Source organism: Microplitis demolitor, chromosome 7, assembly GCF_026212275.2.
Source record: "Microplitis demolitor isolate Queensland-Clemson2020A chromosome 7, iyMicDemo2.1a, whole genome shotgun sequence".
Lineage (NCBI taxonomy): Eukaryota > Metazoa > Arthropoda > Insecta > Hymenoptera > Braconidae > Microplitis > Microplitis demolitor.
The window spans coordinates 587,149-614,308 of record NC_068551.1 but is presented as its reverse complement, the minus strand read 5'-3'; the positions used below and the strand labels follow the sequence as shown (position 1 = coordinate 614,308).

General features: G+C 31.5%; 1 protein-coding gene across 2 annotated transcripts in view; it reads left to right on the top strand.

Annotated features, from left to right (window-relative positions):
* The window catches only part of LOC103575439 (venom dipeptidyl peptidase 4), a 125,766-nt gene that overhangs the window by 81,963 nt on the left and 16,643 nt on the right, over positions 1–27,160 (top strand). For both annotated transcript variants that reach the window (XM_008555228.3, XM_008555229.3), the window contains 6 exons: positions 931–1,153; positions 5,128–5,222; positions 6,566–6,646; positions 15,431–15,483; positions 21,224–21,423; positions 25,737–25,906. In XM_008555228.3, coding sequence (XP_008553450.1) covers positions 931–1,153; positions 5,128–5,222; positions 6,566–6,646; positions 15,431–15,483; positions 21,224–21,423; positions 25,737–25,906 — 822 coding nt within the window. The remainder of the gene's footprint in view (positions 1–930; positions 1,154–5,127; positions 5,223–6,565; positions 6,647–15,430; positions 15,484–21,223; positions 21,424–25,736; positions 25,907–27,160) is intronic.

The following is a 27,160-nucleotide window of genomic DNA, read 5'->3' as shown; positions in this document are numbered from 1 at the left end:
CCGTGGAGAAGCCAACTCTACAAGGCGGAATCGGCAACAAGGGAATAAACCCAACTCAGGAAACTCTCTCTCTCTCTCTCTCTCTCTCGCTTTCTCTATTCCTTTATATTCCTTCACTACCCTCAGCTATTTATCAAGGGACGTTAGCATGAAAAATAACCCATATTCACGCGACCGCGACCTTTACCGACAAATCCACTCCCGTTTCTACGGTTTTAAATATTTTAATTATCTGTACCCTAAACAAACTCGATTGAGAATTTGATTAATTAAATATCGTGTCTTCAGGATTAAAGAGGCAGAAATTGTTTAGGGAATTAAATAAATAATTGGCCGCAGAAGGAAAAATTTAGTGGAATACGATAGTTGCAGTACACGCAAAGATATCTTTAGCGAATTTAGGAGCCGAGTCCCGTGAGATCGCTCGGGTTATTGGAAAAATGAAATTATATTGAAGGTCTTTCTTGACTTGCTTTCTACCTCGGGGGAAGAGATAATGATACGTATTAAATTTAATTTCGATAGAAAAGGTTTATGTCGAAACAATATTTTATTTGTAGAATAATTGGAAATTGAAAGGCAATTAGACGGGATCGCTGGAGATAAATTATTTTTAATATCTCGTGGGTCAAAGGCGAAGCTTGAAAGTAAATAGCGCGGAAATGAGCTTTTAAATGCGCTGGATGTTAAAAGTTTTTTAAAATTTTCAGATATAATATATGTGGACTATCTACATTGCAAATATATGTTTTATGAGTAAAATTTTTTTTTGAGTGGAGATCTAAAATGTTCAAACATTAGCTTTTAATTTATTTCTCAAGAAAACGTTCTGTTAAATAGAACCGATGTAACTTTTAAAAAATAAAATGTTAATTTTAATTGAATAAATATGTCGATAAAAAATGAAATAAAATGTTTAAAATGTTACAGGAACTGATGACGAAGAACAACCGGCGAAATTGGCGTCGACTACTAGCTGGTGCATTAATAGCGATTGTCGTTCTGGTTCTGCTGATCGCGGCGATAATTCTCCTGACTGGTGGCCCCGATTCCGGAAGCTCTCGAACGACGACCACCGCATCTAGCATCACTCTCGAAGAGTGGCTCGGGGGCTGGCTATCCACTAAAAGCTTTAATGGCACCTGGCTCAGTGGTCAGTAAATTTTTTCTCTTCCATACATGAAAACATTTTTTATTTCCTTTAACCAACATTTCCCTTCTCTCTCAACTTCCCCTACCAGAGCTTTCACCCTCGCTCAAAATTTAAAATCTCACCCATCTTTAAATTTAAAAATACTCAACCAATTAGCGAGTAGTTATCAGCACTTGAACATGATAGTTTAAAGTTAATTTTAAATTACATTAAGTGAGCAATTATCGGTCTCCAACTTGGAATGCCATCAAAATAGTTAAATTTAAAACACTAAATGGGAACAAGGAATAGCAAATATCTATATATTTTCGGCAAGTACTTGGCCGTTTAAACTTTTAAAAGTGTATCGTGCGCACAAGTACAGAAGTGGTATAACCGACGTATAAAAGTAACAAAGTACCGGGAAATAAAATGGCTGTAAAGTGCTGGTGGGGATAATGGCGTTGATGAAATTCTTCTTAAGTGTGGACAAAACTTTGAGATTAAAATCTCTCTCTTTATAACCACTACCTACTAAAGTATTTTTCACATCCAACTACTCTGTTTACTTAACATTTTTTTACTTTTTTCCTAAACGTTTTATATCCATTTGTTTTGCTTTTTCCCATTTATTTTCTCAAACATTAGCCAGCAAAAAAATACATTTATTTATCTGAATTAATTTCTGAGAATACTCTCTTGAAACTTTTTCATTAGTTCACTGAGACTAAACCGTGCCTACATATTTCACAAATAAAACAAGAAATTCTGCCAAAAATTTTCCAAAATTCGAACTTTTGGTTCCGTCAATTATATCTAGCAAGTATGAACTGTGCCATAAACTTGTTGAAGAAAAAGAGTTGATGGCATGTGTCTGTTATACAGCTGATGGGTTCCTCGGAATCTCAAAGCCCAGGACAAGGGGCCAGGGTTGAGTTGAGCGTCCAAACACGCCGCGTAGTTTGATCAACAAAGCCAAGGCACTGTCATTGTGCGGAATTCCAACAACGCAGTGGTTCTCGAGAAACAACTATACACTCGGTGGTGTAGCTGTTGGAATAGCTGCTGTGTCGGACTGTTGCAGCAGCACGTCTCGTCACACAGGATGCCCTGGGATGTTGAGATTACCCAGGAAGATCGTTAACGCGATATATTATTGAGGCGATAGCACCAAATAGGGTCATAACACAAGAGCCCTAGCTCTGACTTGAACCTTCTCTACACATCCACACATTTGTATATATCTATATATCAACATGCAGAGCATGCAAAGTGTCTACGTATCTATATATGTTATCAAGTCTCTTCGGCACAAAGATATGTACATGTACATATCATATATATAGGATATGCGCTGTACCGTGTGTTCCAATAAGCCACGAGTACGTGCACATACTCATAACCATTCATGTGCATTCTATTTGTCCCGTGCGATTTAAACTCGGTTTACAGTATGACGAATAAAATTTATTGACAAATGCTTCTATTGGAGCAGTGGATTCTGATAACACAAGTCGCCGACAGACTGACAATCTTTTGCTGGTGCTATATTAGCTTCAGTCTTGACACATATTTCACACTTGGGACGCAGTAAAAATTTTTATGACAAGGGATTTACTTTATCTTCATTTCATTCAAGGCTTCATTCCTTCGGGGACTTTCAATTTGTTTCGACGGTCAAACCGATTGACTACACCCCGTAAACTTTTGTCGCAACTTGTGTGCTGATGGTTAATTTGAATATTCGAGTACGGAAAATAATTCGGTTGAGTGAAAGTAAATTTTGAAATTGGGTTTAAAGTTCAGAGGAGCTTTAGCTTTGTAATGCTGATGACAAATGTGGTAAGTTTATAATTGCAGTATTAGTATATAAAATCGATAGTTATAAAATTGACAAGGGTTAGAATGAGTAATCTATGGGGAGATTCATCGGATTAGCTGTCGTGTCCACAGCTGGTCGTCTTCGGCAACCGGAGCTGAACTATCCCCGTTAACTTTAGTACAGCGTGTGCGGTTAATCGATGCTGAAAGCTCTCTTCACCAGACATTGGGACGCGTGTGTGATAACTTTTTGCGGTGTAAATCCCACAATTTGATAAACACTTGATCAACTTGCTCATCCGTCACGGGAATAATTACTCAACTTTCAAATGTTATACGTAAAGTTGTTTGAGAAAATGTTTAATTATATTTTTCACGAGTTTCCAGCTGATTTACTGACAATCAGAAACAAGATGTATTTTTATTTAACATGACTTTCAATGGGGAAATAAAAAAAATAAATAACGTAAATGATTAATTGGACGCTTAGAACAGAGACGTAAATAAATAAATTGGATAAAAATAAAGTATAAGGTGTTGATTAATAGAAAATCGTTAGAGACCCAATGCGCCTCTACAAACTCAATTGTGTTAGAAAATAATTGCACCGAGTAAAGCAAAAAACTGTCCCACTGTCACTGGAAAATGTTTGCTCCGGGCGGATTTTTTACCCAGATTTTTTTATTTTTTCTCTCATTTCAAACTCGACAGTTCCCGCGATTGACGACTGAAAATTTATTTTTTTATCTGTTTTCAGTTTTAAATCACTTGTCTGTTTTTTTATTTATTTAAAACTAAAAAAAATAAAGTTAATATTTATCTAAAAAAATTTACCAACAAAAATTAATCTCAACATGCTCCCAAAAGGACTATTTATCAAATAATAATAACAATAATCGTCTTGACACACTACAAATAGACAACAATCTATATATTTTTTTTCCTAATACTTATTTTTATTCGTTCTAGGCTATATATATTCCAGCCCAAGACCTCTGGGGTAATATATAACACTAGGGTAAATCGATAAAAAATACATGGGTGTAAAAAAAAAAAAAACATAAATAAATAACAACCCTCGGAGAATTTAGTGATCTCCAAAAGCAGCCATGTGACTAAAATCAAAATACTTGTACTATTTTATAGACTTTTTTTATGAACGAAAAAATTTTTATTTACACTAAAATTTACCTCCCGTGAAAAAATCTTTATATAAAATTTAAATCTATCACTTCATGAAAAAAATTAAGTGGGTCGTTATCGGTATAAAATTTAAAAAAATTTCAACCCAAGTTCAGTGTAAAGTCATAATTACAAATATTTTTTTGATAATAATAAAATTTTTGAACTTGTGTAAAATTTGACAAATGAAATCTAAAAAAAAAAAAACTGATACCCAACGAGTTTTTATTTAAAAAAAAAAATTAAATTTATGAAACAAAAGATCGTTTACCCAAACAGCAGCAAAAAATAAATATACACGAGTTAATATAACAATGGAGGGTTTCACAAAGGAAATGAATGAACGTAGACAATCTTTGTGAAGCGACCAATTACACCGGAAATGACACGTACTCAATGTCCGTCGATCGCGAACAGAAACAGAGTGAGGGTTATGCACACGATGGGATAGGATATATGTACGATGTCAATCCTTCCAGTTGAATTGCAATCGAAATTCGCGGTGGACACACGCGAAATCAATCTCCACTTGTACCGGGCCATAGCTATAAGCTATAACCATTCCAGCCATGGTATGGCTTTCACGCCGGTATTATACAATTACTAATACACAACCGATGTCTCTCGTCTCTGGTCTCTGGTCTCTGGCTGGTGGTCTCTGGTCTCTGGTGTGCAACTGCTACCACACCAACACAATATACAACAATACCAAACGATATTCACTTTCACAGCGCAAGTGTCACGCGTTAATATCCGGATACCCAGAATCCCTCGTAAAATCGATTTCTCACTTCCTGTCCTCTTGATGTCGTTTATCGATATTTAGCTGATAGTCCTCACCAATTCAATTCGAATCCAACACAATCTACTACGATCTTCCGATTTTCCAATAGGATTTCACCCAACGCATCCGATATCACACACACGATTTTACATTCAAAACTCCATTGAAAATTTAATTATTTTTTTCGTTTGTTTTATTGTTTTTACAGACGATGAAATTCTCTACCAAGACGAACTGGGAAATCTGATGATTTACAATGTTAATGCTGACGATTCGAAGCTTGTGTTGCCAATTACTAACCCGGTGAGTATTTTCATAAATTATTTTCTCTAAAAATTTTTCACGAAATTTAAAAATCAAATTTTCTGACTCCTGCATTTAACAGAGTCAAAAAAAAAAAAAAAAAAAAAATTATAAACTAGTTCACGCGTGATGTAAAAAAAAAAAAAGTTCGAACTTAGTACTTTGTAAATGATAAAAGTTTATCAAAAACAAAAAGCACTTCAGTGATAACTGATGACTGTAATGGAACAAAGTTGGGATTTAATTAGCGGAGAGTAAAATTTAGACTAATATGTGGAATAAATAATAGGTTAAATGAAAAAGTTTGTTGGGTTTTCAGTTTAGACAATAACATTGTTAGTCTGTTGATGGTACTCGTTGCATGGTATTTAACTCACGGGATAATTAAATCAATAGGGACAAGTAGTTTCGGCGGTGGGTGCAGACTACAGTCTCTAGTCGTTAACGAGACGGAAACGGAAGCCTCAAGGCTCAAAAGTCTACAATACAATTTGTCTTACAGCCGTGCGCGTCGGTTATTCTGTTCGCGAATTGGAACTCTATGGCTTATAATAACAATAACAACAGTTGAATGGTAGACATTGGAATAGTACAGAGTAATTTCGTCGATGTCGCAGGTCTAGTGTACCGACTAATTAGTGCCGCAAGGCAGCCGCGAGCGTTAATTTCTCCGTGGACTCTATTCCAGAACGACCGACAAGTAAAGGAAAGCCCTCGACGCTTCTCGACGCTGTACTAGCTCTCGATGCTGGTACACATGTGTGTACATGTGTTATACCAAGTGACATACGTTGAGTACGTGTGCCGGGGGATGTCTGGGGTGGATGCATTAGTGACTAGTGGAAACTTGGGAAATCAGCCGGAGAACCGACTAAAGATCTAATATAACTATAAAAACCTCTACGTAATATATATAATATATATAATGTAAAGTGTACTTTGGTCGAATGTGTCGTTTGGGTAAATCTAGGATTTAATATCTACAGGAATATTATTATTATTTTTACTACAAGCAATTTGTTGAAAAATTCAGTTTATTAAAATTTTTTTTATGGCAAAAAATTTATTTGGTTCATTTACCAGACGCTTGTGAAAAATCGAGTGAAACATGCCAGCTATTAGTTTTTGTAAAATAAAATTGTAAAAAAATTCTTTGAATTTCGTTTTAGTAAATAATAAATTTTTTGTTTGTCAATTTAAATTAATTAATATAAAATTGAATATTCGTAGTACAGTATAAATAAAAATAAATTTTTAATAAAACTAAATTTTTCAAATTATTATTTATCAACATGAGTATAATTAAATAAATAAAAATAAAGTTTTTTCGTACTGAATTTCAGGTTCTGGGATCGCCATTAACTTTTGACTTTAAATTATCACCGGATCGAAATTATTTACTCGTAATGTCAAATCATCAAAAGGTGAGTTATTATTTGTTATTATTATTATTATTATTATTATAATATATGAGAATACATGAATACGAGAGAGAGTACTAAAAAACGTACTTCATTGGGGGGATTATGATAATGGAAGTGAATGAGAGAAGTGCAGTGAAGAGATAAATGTAGACTGTAGCGAAATGTACAGCGGGATGTTAACGTTAACCGTAACGGGAAAGTACCGAAGGTATGGGTGAGAAGGATTCAGAGCAGGGAAAGAGAGCGGCGGGAGGATAGAGACATTTACATGCGAATGAGATGCCACGATTTAGGGCGGTGAGGTTTACGTAGAGCACAATGGACCGTGATTGCATTGGCGTAACGCATTGCTGATTGCGCGTTGACGTTTGAGCAACTGCTACCAAAGCCTTCTTGTGCCAACGATCAAACCTCCCTATTTTCATTATTATTTTCTCTTAAGTATTTTCTGTTATTTCCCCGAAAGAGTCAACACTTTTCACACCTTTTTTAATCCTAATTTTTATCACGTGCCTCCAATAGACCAGAAAAATTTTGCGCTGTCAATTTTTATTATCAAGAATTTATTCATCTGTCAAATTTTTTACTTCCGGATGAAATAATCAGAAAAGAAAATTTCTTAAACAGTTGATGCCTCAGGCGAAATTGTTGTATATTTTCTAAAAATTTCGAATTTAGGATGATTATACTGATTAGTCATCAGTTTTCTTCAAACTGAAATCAGCCAAGTCCTTGATAAAAAAAAAGGAAACCAAATTGCTGGTTTGTCGCTGGTACTTAAATTTAGGAATGTATGAAGAATTTTCTATTGGCCAATAGATTCGTACATTACTCGACTATTAGAGCGACCCCTGAAGAAAAACCAGATCGAAATTCTTGGCAATTTTTTTTAAACAACTACTCAAACCACTTTGGCGACGATGGAGGATAAATTTTCAGAGGGAATTTGGTCCAGAATTGCTGACGTGAAATTTTATGCGACCAACTATAAATTAACTAGTATTTAATATATTAGTCTGGAAAAAATAGATGTATTTAGATTCGATGGAATTTAGTGAGGCCAAACCTGAAAAATTGATTTATTTTCCGGGTAGTTATTAACGAAATCTAAAATTCTCTGCACAGTAAATAGAATAACTAAATAAGTAAGTCTCTAGAAATAAAACCCAAAACAAGCTGTTATTACTGTGAAAATATTTGTATAAAATATCAAATCTAATTCGGTATGCTGTGTAGGTAATAGTAACAGACTAGAATCTATTTACCAAAGCAATGATTAGTATTACTGCTAGTTAAAGCTTAATTGTTTGTGTTTATGCTCAACGATCGCTCGGATATAGTAAATTCTGAATAATGTTAACTCTGATATCCTCGTAAATTAATAAATACTAAAAGGGCTGCTGGTTATTTTGCGAGATTGCGATTAATAACGATGACAATGTTGATTGAATTTCCGCATTCACTACAATTGACTCGCGCATAACCGCGTTAATCTGATCCGTAAACACGCCATTTATTAATCGCAAATCAGATATTACAAATCACAACTCATTGACCGAAAGTCAATGGTATAAATTTATTTTTCATTTTTCTTACAGTCTAAGTAACTAAATTTGTATTTAGATTTAAAAAAAGTGATTTATGCTGAAAAAAGAAATAATCGTTTAGCGATCCGGGGTTTCCTGGGGAATAAATTTAAAGTAAATGGAAATAAAAAAAAACGTTTGATTCAAGTATCTGTCAATAGACCGTAGGGATGTGAACGAGAGTATTTTAAAAAAATGTATTGAATTGAATAGGATGTGGACTGCGTTTGTGGTAACGACAGATTTACAAATATGCTTTGACTTGTTTTTAAAAGTAATGTGTTTTTTCATCAGTTTGTTTTTATTTCAAATCTATTCAGCTGTCGAAAAAATTATTTTTTATTTCTCTAATAAACATGTTTATGTTTTTATTAATGTTCGTTTTTTGAAATAAATATGTTGTCGAGTATTCAGAATACAAATAAATTTATTTGTTTCAAAAAAACGAAATGATATATTGAAGATGTATATATATATATATATATATATATATATATATTTTTTTTTTTTTTAAAAACAAATAAATATATAAATAAATAAATATGAGTGGGGAGAGGGTGAGAGAAATTTTAGTGAAAAGGTTGAGGTCCGGAAGGGCGTCGGCACTCCAGTGTGCGCAGGATTCGAATGTTGATTTGCCGGAGATAGGATATCGCGTTTGCAAGTTCAACCAGGTTGTGCAGAAGCACACGGTGGCACTTACACGCACGTGTTCGACCGGATCGTTTCGGTAATCGAACACTGCCCATTAATACTCTGCTTGAGGGCTACAGCTTACACGTGGCCATTTGCATATAATTATCTCGGATTTTTTTTCTACCAAATGAGGATTAAATTAAAACAAAAAAATTTGAAAAATTTTACAGCGAATAATTAATACATTTTTATTTCAAATAAGGAATAAATTTAAAAAAATAAATACTGTTATAACGAAAAAAAAATATCCAGTTCGAAATTTTGCCGCCAGGTGGCGCAGATTCAAAAATCGTCTCACATGTACAAGTGTACGTAACGTAAAAATTATGAGAACTTTGGAATTTTAAATGAAATTTTTTATAGTAATTTTTAAAAAAATACTTTACAGAATTATTACTGATTGAAAGTAATATTCCAGTTAAAATTACAGTGTCAATAATTTAAAAATGGAAAATTGTATTTTAGAGATAATCGATAAAAAAGTTTTAATAAAACAGAGCGTGTCTTTAAAAAACATTTTATTGCATCATAAAAATGAGAATAGCAGGTATCAATTAAATGTGAAACTAGACATTTTAATTTTGATTCAACGACAAATATTTGACGATTGAAAACACCCAATTCAATTTATACCGTTCGCTCACAAATAGACTTTTCAAAAAAAAAAAAAAAAAAAAATAGCTATACAAAAAGGCAGAATTAATAAATAAGACATCTGGAGCGTGGTGAATTCTCATCGGCACGATTATTTCTTCGCCGTGACTGAGTGCATGAATGTATAAATAAAATAAAAAAATGTGACAATCAAAATAAGAATTGATGTTTCGCGTGCAGAATATATTTATATATTTCCACGCTATTTCCCCATTTTTCAACGAATAAAATATTAGTTTTTATTGATAAATATATATATATATAAAAGTAAATACATAAAAAAGGAAGTAGTATCAATCTCGAGTTTTATTGGAGGAAATATATTTATATTAAAAATAATAATAATAATAAATTCCCGAAGATGTTACAAGAAAAGCTTGTCACTGTATCGAACAACGCACGTGACAATATCGTTGAATTTTCAATGGATTATTTTCTGCGTGGAGCAGTGTAAGGCAGAAAAGAGTAGAGGGAGCTGTGGGTGGAAGCAAAATAGCGAAGAGGGATGAGAATGATGATAAGTGAAGTAAAGGAAGAGTTTGGCATGCTTGAGAATCCCAGGTATATCTATCAAACAGAATACTAGGTCTTGTAACAGCTATACTGTACTACACTATATTGTATGCAGAATACAGTGGTGCCACTGTGCAGCTAGAGAGCTAGAGAAGCTAGAGGAGATGTACGGCGTGAATACCAACAAAAGCCTCTACAACTCACTACAATAGTGTGAACTGCTCGTATTCCGAATTTAGATATGCCAATGACTATTGTTCGATGTGGTATGTTCCGATGTACAAAGCTTACCCTTTTACTTTGATTATTGTTGTTATTTATTACAAAGTACAATCAGGCTACTCCATTTTCTTATTTTATTTACTAACTTTCAGATTGTTTATTCTGATAATTTAATTCTTGTTTAAACAGTCAATAAATATAAAGAACACTTTGATGCCGCCGAAACGTGCCTGGAATTTTTGATCAGATTGTGGTCGAAATTTGCGATGTGATTATTCTTGATAATGATAACAAATCACAAATAAACTAGAGCTTTTTAATCAGTAGATAAAATTGATTACGAAATATATGCGACATTAATAAAACGCGCCCTTATTTATATATACTATCGACAAGATTTTAGTCGGCCCGCGTTACCCCGTTTAGGCATTTGACAAAAAAATTTAATAAACATTAAATTTAATGTATTTACTAAAAATTTTTATTAGCTAACATACCATTAAATAAATGTAAGATAATTTTGTACATAAATTCAGCCATAAAAATTCTCTTTATCCCGGACATTATCCCCCATCTAAAATATTAAAATTTTATTATCAGATAATAAATTCCGTATAATACAGCCCATATATTTAACAATGTACTATATAACAAGCCATGATTTTATCAGGAAACGTAAACTGCTGTTTGAAACCATGTGTAAGCTCAAACCAGTCTCTGAAATGGCGGTTAATTTTAAGTGACTTTACCCGCTCGTAATAGTCGCCCACCAATTCAGGAAAAGTACTTTCCGCAAACTGTCGATTCCACTCACGATACCAATTCTACTGGCGCTATCATCCACTTGAAGCCTTAACGCATTATTATATCTGGAAATACTTGAGCTCGTGGATACGGACGCGACATCGGATGTACGGATCGACTCGAAAAAGTCATTTTCTGGTTCAACTGTCCGTTTATTTTTCTACCCACCGGAAATTTACACACAGATGTTGCTGCAATTATCAAGATTAAATATTTATTGCAGTGGACGGAATGAACCGACGAATGAAAATATCAATTGGATCAAGCGACTACTGATTAATAATTCCCATTAAATCCTGGGGGATTTATAGTAATAGAGTAGGATTGTCAGTAAGAGTTAAGAGGAGGTAAGGAGGACGCGAGAAGGAGAAGAAGGGGAAAATGGATTAATGTCATTAGGAATCAAAGACAAGCATTGGAACCTCGAAGCTCGTTAATCTTCGATTGGATGTACGTGAATTTACCCAAGGGCTAAATACCATAGTCTGGGAGATTTGTGAGTCCATAGACCATTTGCTATTGAGGACTGAGCTGTAGACGTGAATCTGCTTAATATACGTTATATTACTTAGGTTTATTACGGCATAATAAGCTTCGGGCTTTAGAGCCTACGACACTCTGATAAGTTTTATTAGGATCAAAGTTTTGATGACCTATCAACCTACCCGCCATTTATTACTTTCAGTAATTTTTTTTTTTTTTTTTCGCAAAAACTTTTTTATTTTCCCACTTTGTCATTATCGAAAAAAAGTAATTATGTTTTTTGATACTTGATCGGAAATGAATCAAAAAGTTTTCTACAATTGGGGGCTTTTCTCATTTTTTCCGAGTTTCATTAGTTTTTCGATTTTCAACAGTCGAAATTTTTTGATACAGTTCTGAGAAGAAAATAATAATAATAATAATTCAGTCTTTACTTCCTACTGACTCGATACCCATAAAAATTAAACAAAAGCGTCAGAAGAAAAATCCTAATAGCTTTTTTTAAATATTTTCCTCATCGATCATGACCAAAAAGTATCACTTTCACCCATTTCCATCAAAAATATAAAACATTTTAGAGCATTCTTTGAGCTTTCCTCTCACAAATAATACCACTCCTCATTAGTTTAATTTGAATTTCGCAAGATAAAAACATTTTAATGAAACCCAAATTGCGATATAAATTTGATCCTTAATACTCTCGAGCTTCCTCCAGATCCAAACGCTCATTTCACTTTGACTTTAGGATCGTTTGGCTGCGATAACGAATCTATGAAACATAATATTGGTCTAGAGTCTTGAACATTGTTGTTGAATAAAGTTTAAAGCGAAATTCCTTCTTCTTCTTCTTCTTTTTGTTCTCTTCCACCTTGGAGCCCACATTCTAGGATACTCAAGCCTCAGATCAGCAGACTAGTGTTCATCCAATCGAGCCTTATGGTGTTCGTGACTTATCGATATATGTGTGTACACTCGCGTGTAAACCTTCAAGGAAACCCAAGCTCGCTTTTTTCTGAGGGTAAGACACCAGCGAACGCCAAAGTCTCAATAAAATTATACATAAGAGCAAACAAATATATAATGAAATAATAAATGTTAATTTAGTGTGTTAATGGAAATAAATGTATGTAGTAAGCAGTGATGTGGATTTAAACGTGTAGGAAAATTCAGGTAGGAATGCGATGTATCCAGTGGTGTAGCGTAATTAGCGATAACGCAGACGAGCAGAAGCGTGGTCAATTTTCGAGCAGGTGTACGAGCTCCCTCGCCACCAGTTAACGATCTCTAGCCACATGACTAGGTAGATGTGCTCCCATTCCATTTCTATCCACCCTCTTCTCTGCTCTCCTCTCATTTGGTCTGCTCTAGTCTATACTCTATGGGCGGTATGGCTACGGTTTAAAGTACCAGCAGTGTCGCAAACATACAAACACCATCTGTCTGACTATTACTCGTCTAAGCTCCTGTATTTATAAAATCTCTCAAATCTCACTCACATTATCTAATTTCATTTCTACTATCTCCATATTCTAATTACTTATTACTTTGTACCCTACATTAGAATTATTATATAAATTAAACTACAGAATTGTTTCAAATATTTTTGGGATATGGGGAGTTAACCCCCAGATTTAACAAAAAATTTTATTTCGTCATTTATGTCCTCGCAAAAATTAACAAATATAAAAATAATTAGTAATAAAATTTTAATGGTTTAGTTTGGCAATAAAAGTATAAATTTAATCGTGTGATAACTCAATTAAACACACATATATTTATATAGATATATAGGAGCAAGAAAGCAGTTTCCAGAACAATGGCCTTGGCAACGAGCGGAAATTTCACATTGACTTCCTATTAAACGCAACTCCGATCGGATCGTTCCGGTTGCGATTTAGATCGAAACTAAATTTTATTATTATGTTATTTTATTTTTTGTTTTATCATCACAATGGAGCCGAAAAACAACTTTAATACTTACGGCATGTAAACTTCTCTCAACTTGATTTTATTTAAAAAGTTTAAGTTTTGGCTCCGTAACTTCGCGAAGTTGAAGACAGAGTTCATGTTAATAAATTATAAAAGCTGTTTTTTTGTTTACTTTTTTTTTTTTTCCTAAGCAAAAAGGTATTTTTATCAGCGACAATTTATTTTATCACACTCTGTATGCTTGAATTTGGAAAAAAGCCAAAAAATAAAACAACCAGAGACCGACACGAAGGGTTTGTCGAGTGTTTGAGTGCATAGGCCAACAATCCGAGTGCTCGGAGCCGCGTGAAGCACTGAGCCGAGAACAGAGTACCCAAAAGGGCCGGATTATGCGAAAAACCGTCGGATTAGCTAGTCGAGGAGCAAAAGTGCAGGCTAAGCAAGAAGTTAACCTCTCGCTTTAACACTTACTTAACCCTCTCGCTCCCTCGCGCTTCATGCTTACAGTCACTCGAGATAAATCATACTACCCCTCTCCAATCTCTTCCCTTCCTTTCCGGCTGCCATTCAGATAATTAACTTTTTTTTTTTTTTATTATTATTATTATTAAATTCGTAAATTGCTGATTGCCACTCAAGAATGTCAATTAATCAATCGTCAAATTTTAAATTAATTCAACTTCAAACTTTAGTTGAATTTAATTTAATTTTTTTATTTTACCAACACGCTTCTCTCATTCCAATTTACAAACTTCATTTGTGAGGAATTAAATTTATTTTTAAAATTTATTTAACTTCAATTTTAATTTTATTCATCCATCAATGTATACTCACGGTTAAAGTGAATATTAATTAGTTTTTTAACTAAATAAACAAATTTTCATATGAAAAAAAAAATTACTACGAAATTAATTGAATTATTATCATGAATTATTTAATATGCTAGTATTTGAATAAACAAAAATTTAATTACATACTTTTGACATGCATTTGAAAAATTTCGCGGTACAAAAATTAATAATTTTGAAACTGTCAGTGTAATTTTTAAAAATCGGTCTCTTTGATCTAAAAAAATTCAACTTATGATAAAAAAATATATTAAATATCCTCAAGTAGATAAAATAAACTCAGAATGTCAATAATTAGAGAGAGGATTCTCTTGGAAAGTGAGTGGGCTTAAATGTAGAGAGCTTTTGATAAGTGGAAACGGTAGTGGCTCACCAGGACAAACCTCTATTCTCGGTTAACTCTAATAGCTGTTCAGGATCAAAGCATGTATACCTGCATACATATATTTACTTGAATAGAAGGTATTTTATATATATATATAGAGAGAGAGAGTATAGTAGCCGCGAAAATAACGTATCATGCGATAGTATCAAAAGCGTTAGTATGTATTCGTAGAAATGATTTATCACATATCTCTGAAAGAGTTAATGGAAGCAAAATAGCACCGGGGCACTATGAATCCTTCCATATCGACGAGCATTATTGATGACGAGGTCTCGATACTGAATGCTATCTCCCGTACCGACACAACCTATTATTTATTGCTGAGAACTGTTGACTATTAATAGCCGTCTCTAGCTCCAACTATGTACGATTTACTGTTATAATACCGAGATATTTGTATACACATATTTATATTAATATATATACGGGTGTGTTTCTGTGTGTGAATGCGGATATTTCACAACAAAGCTTAAAATCCCGCGTATTCAATTCAATAAACATGTTATGGAATTTTTCTTTACTTGGCTGTTTGGAAACTCGCTCGATTTCAAAATAAATCTAACTGCTGAAAATATTGATAACGATAAATATTTATTTATTGATTAATACATTTTTTTACAATGAAATTTTATTTGTTTAATCATTACGTCATTTTCTGTTGCAGTTCTTTCGGTACACCTACCTCGCTCAGTATCGGATCGTCAATTTGAAAACTATGTAAGTAATTATGTTTTTCAGACTTATAGTAATTAGTTCTACCGACTTGTTTTTTATTTTATTTTTCCTACTGATTTATTTCCGATAATTAGTCTAGAAGTTATGAATCAGTTTCTGGAATTTACTTGGGTTTATAATTAATTTATTTCTACAGTAATTATTGACGAAATCTCTCGTCATTCTGGTGCACTTTGAAGGGAAATTTATGAGGATTTAAATAAAAAATAAATGAATCCTTAATATTGAAGTTCCTGAAAGTTATAAATTTTTAATTAATTCCCTTTTTAATCAGTAGTAATTTTAATAATTCTTAAAGGTCGGTTTTTAAAATTTATAACTCCTACGACTTTGAATATTAAGGAATGATATATTTTTTTATGACTTCCTCATTAAATTACCTTTAAAATGACCTATAATCATAATCTTTTTCCCCAATAGTTAAGCAGTAAAATGTAGTTTAAAAAAAACTTTAGTGGCAAAAATAAATTATTTTTTATATTTATAATAAAAAAAAAGTCACTAGATTATTCAAAAATTAGCATTTTAATCTGAAACGAGATTTTACGGTCTCAAATAAGTCGAGAAGTTTAAAACGCCGCAGAAATTAAGTAGTCGCTGGTTTTCTCCCTCTTTTCCAGTGACTTAATATTTAAGAACGCACTGAAAATAATAACAATAGAGAAATAAAATGAAAAAGTGAATAACAGAAAGCGGATGATTAGAAAAATAAGTTTAAACGATGTTTTGAAACTCAGCTGAAGATTTTCGCATCGTTTGCAACTTTTTTTTCTACTCCTCTTTATCGTCACTTCCTTCAGACACACTCAACCCTTACTTACGACTTTTAAATTTCTACTTTACCGTCTCTCTTTTTCATACCGCTTCTACAAACAGCTTTACATTTTTTATTATTTTTAACGTCCATCTATTTTTTTACGCAAGATCTTAAATTAAAACTTTTCAAGACTATCCTCTTGGTAAAACAATTTTTACATTAAATTAACTTTTTTTCTTCACCAGATAATAGTGATAACAGTAACAATATCAATACCTATAACAATAATGATAATAATAATAATAATAATAATAACAATTGAACTGAATTTTTTTTCAATTTAAAAACTTTAGATGAGCTTCTTGCAGCGCAAAATTTTTTTTTTATTGTTAACTTTATATATATTTATAAAACAAAGATAAAATAATATAGAAATATCATATGTTTCTTTATTTAGATTTTCTTAATGACAATGCAAGTATTTTATGTAAAAAGAATAGAGTATTATACACATATCACATTAGAGATATAAGGGCATATATATATATATATATAAATATATAAAGAAGACCTGAGAACTACGAGAGTATAAAAATTTATGGTTTTCAATAATTTTTTCATTCAGAAAAATAAAAAAATGAAAAAATACAAATTTTGGCAATTCAAAATTTTTTTATACGCCCATATTGACTCCTGACACTCATTCCGAGGATCATAATGGCGTATAAAAAAAGTAATAATGAGTAAAATTTGTATTTTTTCACTTTTATATTTTTGTACGAATAAAACATCGATTGGAAGCGAAATAATCTTTTTATACGCCCTTGTACCTTTTCAATAGCGCTTTTTGCTAGAATTCGCCTTTACGGCAGCTGTAATGTGATATATATGTATGTCAAGCAATAAAAAAATGATTGAAAAGAATAACGTGCATCTCACGTTTGTCAGCAAAAAAATGCCGCGACAATTTCTAATTGCACTGAAAACTCGAGAGTATTAATCGATCATTTGTGTGACGTTTATAGTGCAGTATCGCACAAAAAAGTTTGACACAAAGGGATGATATATTTAAGATATTGCATTATTTTCCTTTATATATATTTAATTTGATAAAGTAATAAATGTCATACTTTTGAAATAAATTGAGCGAATCAGGTCAGGAAATTTATATTCAATCAATCATACTAATGACATATATAAGTCAAAAATAACATTTTTTTAATTAAAACTTCTATATTCCATCACTATATTAATTGAAATATATATTTTTATTCATGTATTGTATAATTATTCAGTTTGCGTATTTTTGTGTATCCAACTAGCTCGAACTAATGTTCAAAAAGTAAAACCCCTTTTTCAATTAAATTCCGTAATTAAATAACAATCTGACTGCACAGTTTTATTGAAACTGACGTTTAATCATAAAATTAATAAAAAAAAAAAAATTTTCGTTACATCGGTACTTTGGTAAACGATCAATCAGCCAAACCGCACGTTCCTAGGAATCCGTTTACGAGATTTAAACTCCTTCGAATGAACGCACATTAAAATCGATGCTAATTTTTTTTTACTTTTTCCTTCTATTCACATAACATATTTATCCCTATACAATTTTTATATTTGGATAAATACGTAACATAAGTATCTATGCCGAGCATGTGAATTTTTCACAAACCATCGAGGGTATTCAGAGGCAAAATGGGTGCAGGTAAATCGGGTGAAATTTAACTCTATACAAAAATTCAAGATATCACAATAGCAATGGCTATTTTATTGGCTTCGAAATTTAAAACGCGCATACAAAAAATGCTCTCGGCCATGTTCGTGTTATCGGATTATCTGGTCTCGAGGGTAATAAAAAATAAATGCGATAAAAAATCTGTCATAGATATTTTTCGATTTCACCAATTTAAACTCACGGAATAAATATATGTATAGACATATATAACTGCAGGTCATTAGATTTGTAAAATCAAACGATAATAACTTTTTTTTTTCATGGTTCTATTGAGTAAATAAATATTACAAAAATAATTTTCAAAAATCTGAACAACAATTGACCCTGTAGATATACATGGACGTCTATTTGAAAATAGTCAACATAGCATCATAGGACCTCGAAACGTCGAGACTTGAAAAAAATCTGATTTTCGAAAACCGGACTGAAATCTATAACTTCCTTTTTTTTGTAATTTTCAATTTTCATAGCAAAGTTTAAAAATAAAAAAGTAGGAATCAGAAATCGCATATATCAAATGTTCATATATTTATTAAAATATATCAGACAATGTATGGAAATAAAGTAGAACATTACTTTGAATTCGTGTTAAAATTTGTTCAAAGAAAAAAATTGATAATTTTCTTATCAAATCTATCAAACAAAAAAATAAAACCAAAAAACCAACGTACGAAAAAGGATAAGAAAAGAGAAAAAAGTAAGTGTATAAGTGAATGAAGAAAAAGTTAGCAGATCGGTGAACTTGAAAGACTTAGAGCAAAGGATAAGAAGTGTATAGGATTTGAGACGAGGGACAAGGATAAAAAATGGTTGGAGCTTATCCTCAAGATATTCAGCTGCGTCTTTATATATTTTTCTTAGTACTATGTATGATAACTCCCCTCTGTTCGGGTGGCTGCAGGTCAGGGTGTGCTCAACGACCTACAGCCCCTTTTCCGATTTAAAGACGCAGATTTCCACCGCGTTATCGTCGGAAAATCTCCGACCCTAAATCTCGGATTTTTTTTAATCCTCAGTTATCACTTTAACGCACGGAACTAAAATTCAGCCCTTCTATAAATCAACAAACAATGATAAATTTTTTATTATCTACCGATATATTTATCGGTAATAAAAATTAATTTATATCAACAGGGTCCAGACAAATGGGAGCGCTAGATAATAATGTTTATATGAAGGGCATCTAGGTCACCTTCATAAGAATTATTAAGAAATTTTTTAGCCTCCATACGCCTATAACTTCTGAACAAACAATTTTTCGGGGATAACACTAAGATTGTTTTTTGTAGAAAATTAAATTTTCTACAAAAATGTATCAGACACTTTTTTTTATAAAACCAATAGTTGAGCTGTAAGAGTCCTTTGAAGATTTTATATTCATACACGCTGATAATTTTATGATAATGATTCTCATCGAGGATATTTAATAGTTACCATATTTTATAGTAATTTTAGAATTTTATACAATAATGCTATTAAAAACCATCATATGATGCTGACTATTAATATTCCCAAATAATAATCACTCTCACCAATAATAGTAATCACTCACATCACAGATAGCAACATTTCTAATTTTCGGTAGCAATGTTTACTATACACATAATTATATATATTATTATCAATGATTATTATATATATATATATATATATATACATATAATTTCTTATCATCAAAATGGAGAAATTTTTTTGTCTAGTCTAATTTTGAACTTTATGACAATCATTCTCATTGGGGATGATAATACGCCATACAAAGTTGTAATGATTACGATCACGAGGTAGCAGCTACTACCATCATTCTACTGTGAACAATATCATCGAGTGATTGTAATATTTGTCATGTGATATGTTAATAGCTACTATTTTTGTGATAATGATTATTATACAAATTTAACACCCGAGATGGTAACTATTGCCATCGTGTATTTTAATTATTAACATATTATATTGTGAATCTTACAATAATTGTGAGAGTAATTGATATCATGAGAAAAAAATTAATTTTACCACCATGAGATAGTAATCATTACCATAAAATTCTTAGCGTGTAGAGATACAGAATTTACGTTAAAAACGGAATTTAATATTTATCATCATTTTTATTATTATTGTTATTGTTGATATAAAGGATGTAAAGGCAAACAAACTTATCGTGTTTGAAATTTAATATCGATTGGACGTAAAATAACGAGATAGGTAGAATGTAAGAGCACAGTCTCTAAGCCTTTAACTTTGTAGTCTTCAACGTTATCATCGTGTCGAGGCGTACTTACCTCTATGTAGCAGTTAAGTCGAGTACGACCGACGAGTTTACGTGTATGAGCAAAGATACCAAAGAGTATTAAGTACAATACGGATGAAGGCTTCTGAGGTCCATAGTTCATTCACTCAAAAGCTTACAACCCTTTGGTAAACCCACACATATTGCGATTCAATATTTTCCTGCAATAAACTCACCGGCTTTATTTAAGAAATTCATTAAATTTATTATTTTATACCACAAAATTTTTCATTTCCAATGTCAATAAGAAATTCTAATTCCTTCGGATCCGGATTTTTTTTTTTAATTAATTAATTAATTAATTAATTACGTATTTTATAAGTGTTCTATGATAGACACACTGAAAAAAAGTTTTGTAATTTATTAAAATGTAAAATAACTTTTTTTTTCTTAACAAAAAAAAAACGCAAGTGCTTTTTATTCCTCATTAATATTGAATACATCAGACGTCCCCTATTGGCACGTCGTCGAAAGTTTTCAAAGAAGAAAAAAAAATAAATAAATAAAATGTATCGTTTGTACTCGCGAGGAATACAAATACGATTTAAAGGCATAAGCCAACGATCCATAACCATTAAGATTTAGGAAGCAGTCGTTAAATTTGATTTGTGTATCAATAAATTGAGATGCCAAAAAATAATTGAATTTTTTTAGTCTTAGCAATTCTTTTTTGTTATTATTATTATTATTATTATTATTATTATTATTATTATTATTATTATTATTATTATTATTATTTTTTTTTTTTTTAAATGTAATGTAATATAAAGTTTAGTTTATGGGTTTAGTGTAGGATAGTGAAGCAGCAAATGGGAGAGACTTGCAATTTTCTCGATATCATCGATACCAGTTTTATCGCCACGGCGTTTAATCGATTTTACGATCGAGTTATTGGAGCTTGAAATAAATCATTAATAACATTGTGGATGTGTTGTGCTTCCAGGGAAGACACTCTACTCACGGTGGGAAATTCAACGAGTCTCCAGCTCGCCACATGGGCGTCCGCCGGCAATGCGCTTGTCTATGTTCATCTTAATAATATTTACTACAGACCGCAAGCAGAAAAACCTAAAGATTATCAGATTACATATAATGGCGTTTTCAGAAGTGTCTTTAATGGAGTTCCTGATTGGGTTTATGAAGGTTAGTTTTATATATTTTTTTATTTTAAAAAATAGTAATTTTCTTGAAGCCTCGAAAACTGATTTTCCACCGAAAGAATAAATAAAAATCAAGTCACGAATTTTTAACCCGGGTCGTAATTTTTTCCCATCTCGGCCAAATATCAAATGACAATAAATAAGCACTAATGCATATTAAAAATATAAATATATGTAGATTTTTTGTTGTCGGGTTTGTCGGTCGAGGATTCGTGGTTATGTCAATTTATCATGAGCAAGTAATATCTCGAGGTGGCACTCGGAATTCTCATGGGAGCTGCGACATTCGTAGACTTGTATTTGGAACATATATTAACCCATTTCCAGACATTGCGCTACACCATGTATTGTAACGTATACATACATGTATATATTATATTTATGTGCAAATATATACATATAGGGCTTGAAATCCCGTCGCAGCAATAATTCATGTGCTTTAGTACGTTCAGCAGGACTGTGCTTACAGTTTACGCATTCATATATTAGCTTTCGTCAGTCAACATCTATTTTTTTCCGCTCTGTCCCCATTTGTTTCACTTTTTATTTTAGATTTTTTGTTTTTTACTTTCCACGATCTATTACGTACGCATATGCATAAATATATAATAAAGTAATGAGAAAGTATCTCTGACAATAATATGTATATATATAATAATAATAATCATTTTTGTTTAAATTCGTATACTTTTCAAAACTATTGTATTTCATATCATTGATTATAAATATATACGTACATTCTGCTCCAATAATTTGATTGTTAAATACAAAATGCGAGCTATTATTTTTATTTTATTTTTTTTTTTTTAATGAAAATATGTCCATGATGTTATTTTTGTTTGATATAATAGATATGTATTTTCATTTCTGCACAATGACTTTGTAAAAGTTTAATTAATATGACTCATTGAAAAATATTTTATTATTAAATATCAACGAGGTATTGTACAATTGAATTTCAGCTAAAAGGAAAAATTTTATAATTTCATTAGTCATAAATTGATACTGCTGACTTTGATTGGAAATGGAAAAATATTTTTCCAGCTGAAATTTTTTTTTCAAATCCACATTTAATAATAAACACTCAAAAGTTAAACTCGACCCGCGAATTCCGTATCGTTAGTTGGGAATTTTTAGAGAGAAAAATTCTTTAATAATTTTTTTCAAACAATATCAGATATAAGTGTCTCAAATACTGAATTCTATTTATTATATATATTTTTTCTGTTAAAATTCAAGTAACATAATTTTAAAATACGACCTATGGACCTTTCGACAGTATATCAATTTCGGGGATCTTTTTATTTATATTCTTGGCAGTTTAATATATCAAAGAGAATTATGGACAATATTTTTTAAAATTTAAATATCATAATAAAAAAAAAATATATTAAAGTAATTTATATTAAATATTAAACATTTATGAAATGACAATAATAATAAAGGGTTTTACCAAAAAGTTTTAGCGCAAAACGAAATAGAGGAAAATGAGTAGAGAAAACTAGGAGAACTCTCGCATTGTACATTTGCGCGGGTAGAAAATTTAACTATGCATGAGTTGACTCGTATCACGCGGTACTCTACAGGCTTATTTATCCCTTCTTTCACTTGCAACCCCTCCCACCCCTCTCCCTCTTTTCCCAGGTATCCGAAACTCCTTGTTAGTTGGAATAAACCCCCAGTTAACTCATACCCGGGAACTCCTTCTTTTTCCCTTCAACCCTCATCATTCTCGCAATCCTCAACTTTTTCCTCTCTCACTCTCGCTCGTCCGAAAAAAACAGTCAATTAACAGGATTACGGAAGTAAAATGGAAAAAGTTTAACGTCTCGTTTTCCACTGGAAGGGAAAAGTTTGTCTTATTTTGTGTCACAGCATATCATTGAGGGATCGTCAAGTGCCCGTATGTCGAAAGTTTTTAAAAAAAAATTTATTTATTTAATTAAACCACTTGTTCTTCTTCAGTTTGATCCTAATCTACTCGTCATTATTATCACTATCAAGCTTAAAATAAATTAATATAATTTCAATTCAATAATTCATGTGTGTAATCTCTCTATCCGTTAGTTAACGATTTAAATCACGGGTATATTGAAAATTTGTGATGGCTGACAGAACTCTAAGGCGGATTTATAAAGATCCCATTCGCAAATCCTACCTCGTTAATAGTATCCGATTAGTATCGAAGGCCGTCAGCTACAATCGATATCTTTTTTTTCTAAATCATCCATTTTACGCGAAATTTTTTTTTACAGTTAATTAAAAAAATTTCTTATTTACTGTGAGATGCAATACCGTTCGGTACATAAATAAGATACTTTTATTATTAGGATTCCAAGTAAATATAAAATATCTTGAAATATTAATAAATATTGAGATAGATTGAAAAAGAGTCGATAGAAATAAAATATAAAAGATCTATCTATCCAGTATTATTTCACTTTCCTTTTAGTCTCGTCACGATCAGTTCAATACCTCCAGGGAAATGATTCAAATGCCAAGAGCGCATCCCAATGTGACATCCGGCTAACTACTATCTCTCAACCGGCCGTCACCCGCGGCTGTTGAATAAATAACGAATAGCGCAAGTCGATTGGACGGCAGAGACATTGCGGAATTTCATCTCCCTCGAGAGCTTCTTAAAGACGAGCCTTTCAAGCTCCAAGTGAGCGAGCAAGCGAACGAGCCTTTAATCCGACCCACTGACCCAGAAAAATCCCACTCAGAAATTAAAGAACTTAATTATGAATTTTTAACACGACTCAAGGCTCCAGTAAGTGAATTTTTGTTAAACCGGGCGAGGGTTTTATGAACGTAAGCTATTTGACGTCTTCCGACTTAACTGAGCATTTACTTCCTGTGTTATGTGGAGAGAAGAGCGAGGAGAGAGTAAAGCTTGATAGTCTTAAGAAACGAGTTTACATTAAGGCCTGACTCGAGTGAGACTTTTCTACTTTTACTTACTAGTAGTAGAGGCTCCGCGATAGGAGGAGAATAAAATAACTTGGGGGTTAAGATAATTAATGAAGGAGAGAGTGATACTTAAACTTCTCCAAGATACTCGAGTTTATGTGTCTAAGGTTAAAACCTTTAAGTCTATTAGCTTATTAGCTAGCCCATTTGGTAGATGCTTCAAATAAAGGACTCGTTACTTTTTAGATCTTACTTATTCTTACTTTTTATTCCCTATATTTTTAATTTATTGCTCAAAATTATTTTTAAAAAGTTTGCTCTACTTTTTTTTAAATCCTCTGAAAAAATAAAAACTTCATGATTTTTGTATTTAATTTTATTTTTATATGAAATGAGGAATTATGTGAAAATTTTGTGGAAATAAATTAATTGAGATCGTAATTTTATAAAGTGAATTATATTAATTTAATAAACTGTCATGTGGAATTCAGCTGCAGGCTTTAGATCACTTTACAAAGACGCTTTTAATCCACAGACGCTCAGTATCATAACATTCTAATTTCGATTATAAATTCCGTTTAGAATTCATAAATAACTAAAAATAAGTGAATACTAATTAAATATTTTAATTAAAATATAGACTCAATTTATTAATTAAAAGTTTAATTTAATGTCAAAAAAAAAATACTAAAATTTTTGACATAACTCCGTAAATCTGGGACTGGATGGTATCAAAGAAAATAACGCGTCTCAAAAGCTTCGGGAACGTGCGGCTCTGAAAATTCCATGTCAGGAACAAAAGGATACCTTCTCACCCCCCCACCCACCGCTACTCCTGCTAAAGATGTTCAAAAAGGACCTTTTTACTTTTTCTCTTCTTTATCCTTTCTCTTTTTAATAATTTTTTTTTATTTTTATTATTTTTCATTTCTATTTTTCTTTTTTGACTCAAACCTCTTTTTTAACCATCAACCGACATTCTCGTCATTCCAACAGATAACCACTTTTTTTTTTTCACAACTCGAGCAAATTCTCATTTCAACCTTCTTTCTTTCCTCTCAATGAAAATACTCAAGTTTACTTCCTTTTTTTTTTTTATATATTTTTACATTCCTCTATCTTACTTTGCGGATTTCCACTCTTCTCAAAAGAATTATCTTTACAATTTTTTACTTTTTATTCCTTACCTCTTATCCGACCTTACTTTCAACTTTTTATTTTACATTTTTTACTCTCACTTAATAAATTACCAGCCCTAGTTATTTTTATAATGAGTACCCGAGTTAATAATGATAATTAACTACAAATAATTATAATTAATCTCAATACCCAATTAATTTACGTTTCATATTTTATGTAACATTAATTTTATTTTTGTTACAGAGGAAGTTTTTAATTCCAACAAGGCTTTGTGGTTTTCACCTAGTGGAAAAAAAATGGTTTTTGCGTATTTTGACGATACACAGACGCCAATTATGAATATCACTTATTATGGCTACCCAGGAAGTTTATCATTCCAATATACATCAACTATTCCGATTCATTATCCCAAAGTAAGTTCAAAAATATTCTCCTGTTCACAAACTTTCAAATAATTGTTAAAAAAATTTTTTTAAATTAAAAAGGCGCGAAATATAAAAATTAACATGCGCGGGAGATATGAATTCTAATTTCGATAAAAAATTAATTTTTTCCATACTTTTGAAATAATTCTCAGAGTACTTGAAATTAATTAACGATAGTGAATAATAAAATTTTTGCGGGTTCGACGTTTGACTTTCTTAGATTTTAAAACATTTGAAATAAAAAAAAGTCAAATCTTCTTAAGAAAATAAAAATAAATTTTCGTATTGAAATGAAGTTTTCTGCTGACGCTTGAGAAACCTTTTGAAAACTTTAATGGTAAAGCCATTCATTTGAATAGTTCCTTATACTCTAAATTCCAAAGTAACGAGGGACTGATTATCTAAAATTTAATTCTGTCATAAAGGAACAAAGTAAACTTCATAAAATATTCCGTATAAAAATCATGAGCAAAGATCAAAATTTCACGACTTGTAATTTTTTTTTCATCTTAAAATATTAATTATCAAATTCAACCTCATTATCATTAATTTCCTTTAACCTGAGATCAAGAAACAGCGTTCGTTAATATTCTCTTACTCAAAATCTATACTATTAAATTTAATAACGCTCATTAGTTGTAAGCTCTATGCAAATTGCAATATTAAATTTTAAACAATCCCTACTAGGTTGTAATTTAAAGCTAAGAAGGAACTTAGCATCGAATATGACTACAGCATAAATGTATCATTACTTTAATGAGGCAAAACAGAACATCTGTAACCAAAAGCAGAAACTATTAACTTAATTACTGTCCGAAAATATTTAAACTTAAATTTGTCCGTAAACATTTACAAAATCCATTGAAAAATGATAAGATAAATTCGCAATAAATTAAGCGATATATTTTCCCTGAATCAATTAATGCAAACAACAACGTAATTTAATATCTGATATATATTGCAAAGCTTTATTTGCTGTAATGATTAAAATATTACGTGACTTCCCAATTAATTATTAATTACAACCAACGCAATAATCCGTTAACTGTACAATTAATAAAATAAAATACCTTACGGTGCATTAAAAACAATAAACCGCTCCATAAATTACTCACTCATTTATCACTAAAGATATTAATTCTTTTAAAAACCCGAAACGCGAAATAATAAAATTACACATTACAGAGAGAAAAAAAGTATAAAAAATAATTGTATTTTTTTCTGACAAGAAATTATTGAAAA